The following is a 10599-nucleotide window of genomic DNA, read 5'->3' as shown; positions in this document are numbered from 1 at the left end:
AAATATTCATCTTTCTCTATTGTTAGCGGGATGCGGGAATAAAACATGACTCTTCTTGTATTCCAACTAATGTTTCAGTGCGGGTGTCCTGCTCTCATTTACTTCCTGCAGCTGCAGAAAGAGAGGCTGAATGCATGATGGGGAAATTAAGAGTCTAAAGCTGACTACTTTATCCAAGGAAAGAAATGACAGGGATTTGTGACCACTGCTGCAGAGAATGCCAATCAACCGTGGAAGCTTTGTTAACGTGAGCTCATGGCTTGACCAATTACAGTGAAATTTAATGGGTTTAGCATCAGTGTCCGTATTCTGGCCACAACAGTGTAAGAAGCAGGTCTTCCAAGATGAGAAAAAGTTTGAAACCAATTAAATGAGAGAATTATCCCTCTTCCTCTTCTCTCTCCATCCCTCCATCTTCCCTTCTCTGTGCAGACTGTGACCAATAAGATGCGAAAGAAAGAGATAAAATAGAAAAAGAGAAGACAAAAGCAGAGAAAGTGCGGATGTAAATGAAAGCATGTGATATGGAGATAAAGTGGATGATTTGCTAAAGATAAAGGCTGGCTGCCATCCTGTAATTTTGCTCTATTCATCCACAGGTATCTGTGAGAGATGGACAAAGTAAAGATAAAAGACAAAATGTAAATACTCTGACTGAGACACACAAATCTCAGACAGAATGTGACTAAAAAGAGGAATAGGAGACAAGGCATTTGCCTTTTTTCTCCCTTAAATGTGCAGCGCAGTGAAGAAATTCTCTTCCTCTCCTATTGGCAGGTGATGTGACACAGGAGGAGATTTCTGCCAATATTTTCCACAGAAATGTTTTCTTGACAAAGTGGAAAGGGTCTGTGAAACAGCATTTACACCGTGCAAGACTGAAATTGTCAGCTGAAAACAACACAAATGAACTTGCCTGAAAGAGCATTTAGACCATGTCAGAGTAAAACTTTCCAGCATGAGCAACTCCAGTGAAATATTTCAAAATAGGTTTCACTGAAAATTCCCCTTCTCTTCTCTTCTCTTCTCTTCTCTTCTCTTCTCTTCTCTTCTCTTCTCTTCTCTTCTCTTCTCTTCTCTCCTCTTCTCTCCTCTTCCCTCTTTCCCCAGGCCTTACAGTGATGGCACTGTACAAAGTGAACAGCAGGAACCCCAGTGGCAGCAGCCCCATCCTATCTGGGCCTGGGCATCACTACATTGTGGCATCTCTCTGCAGCGAGCAGAAGAGGAGATTACGCTGTGCTCACATCAAAGGAGGTTTGTCTAACTTGGGTCTGGCGATGTGCTGGTGGAGCGAGTCCTTGGAGCAGCCTCGCCGTTCTTATCTCTCCCCCACAGACTCTTTCTGCTTTCTGCTGCAACACAACAGGCTGCCGGTAACACTGACGCATGCATGCATGGCTCTGCACGGTCAAATGTGCACACTGACAAACACCAGTGCGCATTCTCTTGTATGGAAACACACGCACAAGCTCACACAGTCGCACAATAACACACACAACATTGATATTAGCAGAATTTGTTCTGCTGAGTGAGTCTCTCTCTCCCTCCTCCAGCCACTGTTGAGAGCTGAACCTGGTTCAGTGAATATTTGAAATGGATTAAATGATTATCCCTGGACAGATGCTCGCAAAAAGAACCCACTGCACTCGAAATTTGATATTAAATATTTTAACCACTCAAGTTAGATACTTTCAACCAAAAACACAAAAACAAATCACCCACATAAAACCTATAAACAAACACTTTTTTATCTGATAATCATGGCCTGAAATGGTTCACAGTAAACCTCTGGATGAATGGCAGTAGTTTAAAGGCACATTTAGACATTTTGGGGAATAAAGTTTTTTTACTAGGTGAGAAACGGGTGAGAAGATCATTCATTGTCATGAGTCATCAACTCCTCTTTTCTGTTATGTTGATGTTTTAACTGTCTCTGGTATCTTTTCATGATTCGTGAACATCTTCATCTTCTTCATGTTCCAGCAATGTGGCTAAATTTTCAATTAGATATCCAGTAGGGTCCAAAAGTGTGATGGGAAAGTGCTGTTTTGTTGAAACTTACATATTGTACATTACTTATTAGAAGCATCTTAAACAAGCATCCAAATTCAGTGTTGACACTTGGACATTTGGAATGAGAAATGATTGTTATAGATTTATTTTCTTCTTATGATTGATACCACCCTCATGTCTGTATGGTAAACATGAAGCTAACATGAGGTTAGCTTATCTTAGCACAAAGACTGGAAAAAGGGGGGAACAGCTAGCCTGGCTCTGTCCAAAGGCAGCAGAAGGCAACACATTCTACCTACCACCACCTTTACAGCCCACTAATTAACAGGGTAGATCTCTTTTGTTTAATTCATACACAAGACAAAGTGTAAAAATGACAGCTCGCCATTTTACAGGGGATTATATGTTGCAGTTGCCATTGGAGACTCTGAAGTTTATGTTCCCCGCCAACAAATAGTCTAATATATAATCCCTGTAAAACAGAGAATTGTCTTTTTTACACTTTGGCTTTTTGTATGGATTAAACAAATGTGATACAACGTATTAGTAAGTGAGCTTTAAAGGTGCTGGCATTGTTAGTGTTGGACAGAGCCAGGCTAGCTGCCTCCCCCTATTTCCAATCTTTATGCTAAACAGCTCCAGATTTAACAGACAGATGGTGGTGCAAATGGCATAAATCTCCTCAACTCTCCACGAGAAACTTGCGCTGTTGCTTTAGAAATCACATTGTCTCATTTCCTCGTGTCCACAGAAAAGATTTTTAAATCATTCATGTTTCTTGTTTCACTCTAAAGGAAATCTGAAGAAAAGTGTGTTTGTGTTGGACAGACAGAGACAGAGTGTGTGTGTTCTTGCTTGTGTAAAGGTCTTTGCTCAACTGCAGTCACAGACATTAATCGATCTTGTCATGAACAATGGAACCAATCTGACTGCTTCAAAAGTGCGAACCCCACCCATAACACACAGTCAAACCTGGTTGCCCTGTTTACTGCTTAGAAATGTGGAGAGAGAAAAAAAACAATTTTTACAGTACATCCCATCTGTAAGAAATTCTTCTAAATTCATTTTCATTCACAGTGTGACACACTGATGTGAAACAGCTGAAATAATTACCTTAATGATGAAGTAAATTCAGTGAGATTAAGGGTCATCTGTTTTTTTCTGTAAAGTCAGGGCAGAAAACACAGATATCACAGTTACAAGGTCCTAAGACAACAGCAAGTGTAATGCTGAAAGTAATTAACTCGAAATCAGTGAATCATTAACCCAGTTCTGCCTGGTGGACAAACAGCTCTGCCAGGTTTCCCTGCAGTACAGCTCACCAGAGTCACAGTGACCCCCAGTGGAGAGCTGCTGATACTACTACCGCAATAAATGATGTGTGAACAGTGATTCTGTGGTGTTGGTTATAATATAATGAGGAACATATTGGACTAAATTTATGCACATACACTTCACAACATACACATTTCATCAAGGGTTGAAATGACTCCTACACTGAGAATTAAACACCTTTAAATGTTACTACTGCAAACATATAAATGCAGGAGCGCCATGAATGAAATTTTTTGACATTCATTCTGTTTGTCTATGAATGGATGCTCCCCAGCTTAAATAAATCCCTGGGACATTCATTCACATATGTCAGCTCCCTGCCGTTAAATAAACTTTGTCCTTGGCTCCATTCCAATATCTGTGTCCTGTTTTGATTCCAAAAGTCACTGCCTCTGCTGAACGCAAACACGAGAGAACAAACTTGACTTTAAACCAGCTCTATCTCTCAGTTCCTCTCTGAACCTGTGCTACCATGGCCAAATCCATCTGCACATTAGTCCTGCTGTTATCCCTGCTATCCGTGGTGCACGGTGAAGGTTTTGCACTGGCGCCAAGTGAACCCTCTCCTGTGCCCTGTAATGACAAAGCAGTGGAGAAGCTGTCTCGCCTGGCTGTCACTTACATCAACGAGGATCGCACCGACGGCTATAAGTTTGCTCTCAACCGTATTGCAAATGTCCACCTCCATGCTCAGGTCAGTATGGAGACAAATGCTCTGTGGGGAGAGCCGCCTGGGGTTGTTGTGCATCTCTATCAGTGGGTGATTTGTACATGTTTAACAAAGGAACTGGTGTGGAAAGGTTATTTTCCCTTCTGTTTTGATGTAATACCCAAACACCCTTGTGAAAAAAGAGTCACACACTGATAGATTTAACCAGCCGTGGCCAATCTTCATGTCAGTGGGACTCCATTTGATAAGATTTATGTTTTGTTGTTAGAAATGACTCTGCACAGTCAAAGTTCTAATCAGAAATCATCCTCTTACGCTGTCACGACGCACTGACTCTGGAAATGATGATAAAATTAAACTCTGCTTCTCAAGGACTTATTGGAGTCCCCAGACCTCAGTTTGGGAACCACTGGACTACATCAAACACATGAAAAATAGCAGTGGTTACATTAGCGTGCAACCACTAAAGGCTAGAGACAACAATAAATATTTGTTGCCAACATTTTGCTGTGAATGACCATCATCAGTGCATGTCGCTTATGATAAATGTGCATTAAAACTGAAGTGCATCATTTTATGTTGTGGAATGAGAAGCCAGCCTCTTTCACGCCTCATGAAAAAAGGCCTTTAGGATTGAAGTGTCTGTTAATAAAGTCCAGGTCATTTTGGTCGAGGACCACTGGGACAAACCTTGCACAACAGGCTTAATGAACGTCATGCTGTCAGCTGCTGAAGGCTATTGTAGCCAGACTGTGGGATAGATCAGGTTTTAAGAGGTTCAGTTCAACTTCATGACCTGAAAAAGCTGCCATTACACCTGCCCAAAGTGTTAACATTTGTTTTCAGTGCTACAGCTCAAGTCAGTATTAGACAAAGTGTTATAGGAAATTATTCAGAGCACCTCATAAATGGCTCCTTTAAGATGTTACTGAACAAATGAAGATACCTGACAGAGGACATCTCTGAAATTTGAGCCTCAGATATACACTAGCAAATTATGAAATGCTTTTTTTTTTTCTTATATTGTATTGCTGTATAACAGTTGTACCTCCTCTCTGTTACTTGTGTTTGCACTGTGTATGTCAGGGCCCAGCAGGCAATGTGTATTATCTGGACCTGGAAGTCCTGGAGACCAAGTGTCACATAGGCAGCCCAAAACCATGGAAACGTTGTGACGTCAGACCATTCATGGAAACGGTATATATGCACACACACACAGTTTCAAGCACCTTTATCCTTAATATCTGGCTTCAGGTCAATGGTAGCCTTTCTAGATTTTCTGGTCAATACAATTATTGGACTATATAATATTTTTACTTGTTTGCAGAGGGCTTTTTGCAGTGTAGCTCCCAATCTAAGACGTAATTCTAACCTGAAACCTGAAACCAGAATCTTACCCATAAGCAGCTCTTTGCAGATAGAAGACAAGCCAAAGTGTCTTCACTCCCCAAACTGAACTCTTCAATTCAATTCACTTCTCTTTGTATATTGCCAGATCACAACATAGGCTGCATTATCTCGAGGCACTTTACGGAGTGAGGTCGTCCCTTTTAATAAAAGAAAACACTTTGCGACCGTGGAGAAGAAAAACTCCTTAGAAGACTGTATTTTTCTTGGACTTTTACTGTTTGAGTTATATCACATGTTGCTTTCTATCGATGATGGATGTGATACTGTTTTTTCTTTGTTTGTTTCTAGCAAATCTCTGGCAACTGCAACACCACCATCCTCCACACACCACAGGGCTACACCTACCTGTACAGCTACGAATGCACTCTAGTGCCAGGTAACATCAACATACAGTTACATTACTTTTTCACACTGGTCATAGATCAGTTTGATACAAACGGCACAGAATGGTAGTTGTGTCAACACTGCTGTGCTCAACTATATCAATTGTATCATATTGTGCTATGTGAAATAGGCTTTCCCCTGTAGCTTAGTCAATAAATGTAGAATCTCGTGGATCTTGCTGATGCTGGTTTGAAAACAACATGGAAAATGGTGAAAATGTCGTCAAACTACAAATATTTGTGGTGGTAAAGCTTTTCAGTACATGAGGCTCAAGTATATCAGAACAGAACTTTCTCACTGCAGACATTTTCATTTGTCACACACAGGTGTAACTAATAACATTATGACGACGTACTGGAACAGAGCCTTGATTAATGTTATTAGTTACACCTGTGCATTTCCTGCTATAACAAATCAAAGTGTCAGCCACGAAATTGAGATTTTATATATCACATATTAGATATATTCCACTTAAAGCCACTGGAACCCTTGTGGCTGTTCAGAGCTGTGTGTTTTTTTAACTAATCTTGAAGTTAACCAGTGATATCAATTAAACATGACCGGTACACACCCACACAATCCTGAGAAATTTAATCTGCCAAAATAAGTGAAAACAACTGTGTGGGTTGATGCATATTAACTATAGATGTTCCAAAATGTGTTACTGCTGTTATTCAATGTCCATGCATTCCTGCCCAGTATATTCTGCCGACAGTATTTCATGTTGTTTTGATTTGTTGTCATTTCAGCACTTGACCCTCTGTATTACTGCTCCCTGCAGATCCCCCTGAAAAGCTGCAGCAGATCTGTCCAACCTGCCCCCTCCTGCTTCCCACAGACAGCCCCCAGGCCGCGCGCACGGCTCAGGTCACTCTGGCGTCCTATAAGAGACGGTCCAAACTTGGAGCAGGCCTCGGTGTGAAGACGATCACCAGAGCTGCAGAGCAGGTACGACCACATACATGGTTATTAACTCGGATGGAGGAGAAACAAAGCTCCTAGGCTGATTTCATTACGCAACAATGTGTTGAATGTTGTGTTTATTGAAAAATTGCACTTAAGAATAATCTCTGGGTGTACATGAGCAGACCGTACACTGCACCTTTGAGCATCTGTGTGCTAGATGCAAACCATTACTGCTCCACAATAACCATAATGATGCAAGATTCTGGCAAGGTTGCAAAGGATTACTGAAGGCACTTCAGACCTTACTGTCTGGCCGGGCTTTTGTTTTGCGAGAAAATGAGAAACTGAGTAGTTCTCTTGGGCAATCAAGCTAAGTATATTGCACTTCTTTGCATATGATCCTACATCTTCTGAGCTCTAAAACCAAGCCGATAGCCATTACATTACAGCACGAAACCATACCACCTGTGTACCTGCCAGTGTATGTGTTTATTTGTGTTCATTTGTTCAATTTGCCCTTTTCGCACTATATTATCTTTGTATTGCAGATTGTGCCGGTGAAAGCCAGCTTTGTGGAGTACACAGTCCAAGAGTGTCCAGAGGGAGTGACAGAGAGAGGCACCTGTCGGAAGCTGACACTCAACTCTGACACAGAGGTACTCCAGAAAGTCAGCGTATTCAAAGACGTTAACTTGACATATTAAACACACTGTCGCTGTTTTGAAAGAACTGTGTATCTCTAAAGGCTGAAATTTCAGTTTTGATTTCAATCCACGAAAGACAGACATGATAAAAAGACATAAAAACAAAAAGGCTCAGATCAGCGAGATCACAGAACAACATTGTCTGAAGGTGCCCAATTAATAAAATAAAATAAAAAAAAAAGTATTACTATGACAACAATCTGACACTGTCATGACACTAATGAATGTTGTTCTGAAAATTCAAATAAACATCGACCTGCCAGCATGTTGTTTACCGTCCCTGCAGCTGCTCCACTCCTGGAAGTGCTACTTGATGAGATGACAGACTAATTTCTAGTTTTAAAACTGCCATCAGTAAAAAGCTGCAGTAATTGATTCTTATATTAATGAGGGCTGACAGGACTCCTCTGTATATATGTGTGTGTGTGTTTGTGTGTGTGTGTGTGTGTGTGTGTGTGTGTGTGTGTGTGTGTGTGTGTGTGTGTGTGTGTGTGTGTGTGTGTGTGTGTGTGTGTGTGTGTGTGTGTGTGTAATGTCTTGTCTTCTGCTCTCAGACAGCAGGTTTCTGTGCAGGATCTGTGCATGGAGACATGAACACCCTTCCTGACGTCCAGGTGTCCTGTGAGATGTACAAAGTACAGGTATGGGAAACAGTTAAGAAATACTTACCATCCTATATCCGAGCAGCAGTAATATCTTAAATGAGCCAAAAAGTGACAACAAATGTACACAATCAATGTGTCCAAATTCAGCTCCAGCTTATTTACATGCTATTTGAATATTTCAACAGTTTTCATGTTTTTTCTTGACAAACATGAAAAATAAATTTGATTTTTGACAATGCTTTCAACTCCAGTCTGCATGTGAAATTGTTTCACAGACTAAGAAAATACATTTTTTTCCTCTGTGTCCTCTGTCAAAATCTGTGAACCATGAAAATACATTAAAAAGCCGACTTGAAAACAGCAGCAGAGAGGTTTAACACTCACAGCAGGAAAAAAAGTGTATGTGCAACCCAGGAAAGAAGTGAACATTCAACTGGATTAAAAGTGTGAGTCTCAAAGTGAGTAAAGTGCAAACAATTAAGTAAACTGTGATGGGAAGCAGCAATCATTTCACACTGTGGGACTGCAGGTCGTGTGACCTAGATTTGATGAATGTTTTATGCTGTGTTTTGATTCAGATTTTACTACAGCAACCTTTAAATGATCAATTCACTTTCTGAATGGATGCCACTGGCCATATAATTATTCTGTCATATCTCACATGCTCTGCTTGTGTCCTCAAATGTGTGTTGTGCTTGTGTGTGTTTAAACATATGTGTGAGATTTCAAATTGTATAGTTCTGTGCTATAATTATGTTGTCTTCTGTCACATAAGTTGGGTGTGATCTTTGTCTGCAGAACGTGGACGTCCTCAGACCGCTGCAGCCTCAGGTTCACGACCTCCCCCCAGACCCCGTGAGCCCGACCTTCCCTGCTCCGATCGATGACCCAGGAAATGATCCACAGCCTGTTCCCTCTGACCCAACATCGCACCCCACTGTTCAACCAACGCCCTTTAACCCCACACCCATTCACCCTGTGCCCTTTGACCCCACAGTTGTGGTTAACCCCCCTAACCCCTTCACCTCTTCTTCCAGTGAGTCCTCTGAAGGGCTAGTCAACCAGCAACAACATCCACCAGTTTCTGGATCATTCGATTCATCCTCAGAAGAGATTGGAGGCCCGGTGGCGCTGCGTCCGCCTTTTAACTTCCGCTACCAGAGGCGTGACCGCAGGAAACGGCAGGCCTTGATAGAGACTTCACCCTCGCACAACCCTGTCTTCCTGTCTGATTTCCCCAGTGGGCTCTCTCCTTTCCGCTCCTGTCCTGGTCCGGCTCGATATACCACAGTTTAACTGGCGCTGCTTAGGAGTCCATTTGTTCATCTTTAATGTATCAACTGAGACAGCGGCCCAGTAAACTGCTCCGCTCCCCGTCGCTGAAGGCCAGTAATAATTTGTGCTAATGAGAGGAATGCGATATCTTTTTCACTGGCCCTGAAATGACCTCTCTGCTGCAACTGTTCCACTGCTCCTAAAGCAGCCATGTCTTAAACCATATGTATTTGAAAATGGCTTCAAATATTTGAACAATTTGCATAAATCTCGGTTTTAATACTCTGTCAAATACTTGAAAACTTATAGATTTGAGTTAACAGTCTGACAATACTTACAGTAGATGTTTCGGTGGTATGAAGCAATTAAATTTTAAACTAAATTTTTTTGTTGATTTATCAATTAGCCAAGAGCTATTTTCATTATCAATTAATTGTTCATGAAATGTATAATTCCAGCGTCATAAATGTGATGACTTTCTGCTTTTTGTGGGTTTTATGTCTTTCTTAATTGAATATGAGATGAAACGGGACATTTGAATGCATCACTTTGGGATGGGCTCATCATTCCTGACATTTGAACAATAAACTGTGTGAAACAATGAATAAAGAAATTAACAAAAATAACATTTTAAATGCAGCATTTGTGTTAATCTGCTCTGCAAAAACTCTTGTTTGTGAGTTTTAGAGAAGGCAGAATTACCATGAGATAAACAAAAATAACTGAGAGGAATGCAAAAGTGTTGTGGGTGAGCACAGACAAATATCCAGGAAATTAAAAACATTATTTTAAGTGACTATCTTAGTGTTTTACTGAGAACTCTTGAACTCTGAGATTCTCATCTACTGACATTTTCTAAGTCTGAAAAATGGTCTTTTAAAGGTAAGAGATTTTTAAATGGTACATATTTTATTTATATATAATTTTATTGCTGCATGTGACAATTTTTGGAAATCAGTACAAAACTTTGCCCAAAACTGAGAAAAAACGTTATTTTTTTGTTCTTTAACTTTACTTGAGTGCAACTTAAGTCTTATATCTTAATAGTTTTGTCCATTACACAGAAGTAAGTGTAACATTATACTCCCTGCCATCATTCTGGAGAGAGATAACATGACCACTCAGCTAGGGACAGCTTTACAGAGACGTCCAGTGAAGCAGAGGAAAGGTCTGGGTTTATTAGAGCTGAGACTGTGCCAAACAGCACTGAAGTGAAAGACAGATGCAAACATCTTGGGGAAGCTTTAAAGGCTTAGAGATACCCAAAGTGGGCTTTTTTTCAACACAGTAACTG

At 40.8% G+C, this 10599-nt stretch overlaps 1 protein-coding gene across 1 annotated transcript; it reads left to right on the top strand.

The window, feature by feature from the left end:
• The first annotated feature begins 3775 nt into the window (after positions 1 to 3775).
• LOC139626182 (alpha-2-HS-glycoprotein) lies at positions 3776 to 9931 on the top strand. The gene is made up of 7 exons (XM_071486438.1): positions 3776 to 4045; positions 5108 to 5218; positions 5720 to 5807; positions 6597 to 6763; positions 7270 to 7377; positions 7980 to 8066; positions 8829 to 9931. Exons 1-7 carry the CDS (start codon positions 3824 to 3826, stop codon positions 9324 to 9326), a joined length of 1281 nt encoding a protein of 426 aa, XP_071342539.1. The 5' UTR covers positions 3776 to 3823; the 3' UTR covers positions 9327 to 9931.
• Positions 9932 to 10599: the final 668 nt, after the last annotated feature.

Source organism: Trachinotus anak, unplaced genomic scaffold, assembly GCF_046630095.1.
Source record: "Trachinotus anak isolate AG129_WGS33_773 ecotype Australia unplaced genomic scaffold, CSIRO_AGI_Tana_v1 ptg000010l, whole genome shotgun sequence".
Taxonomy (NCBI): Eukaryota; Metazoa; Chordata; class Actinopteri; order Carangiformes; family Carangidae; genus Trachinotus; species Trachinotus anak.
This window is presented reverse-complemented; position numbering and strand designations above follow the sequence as displayed.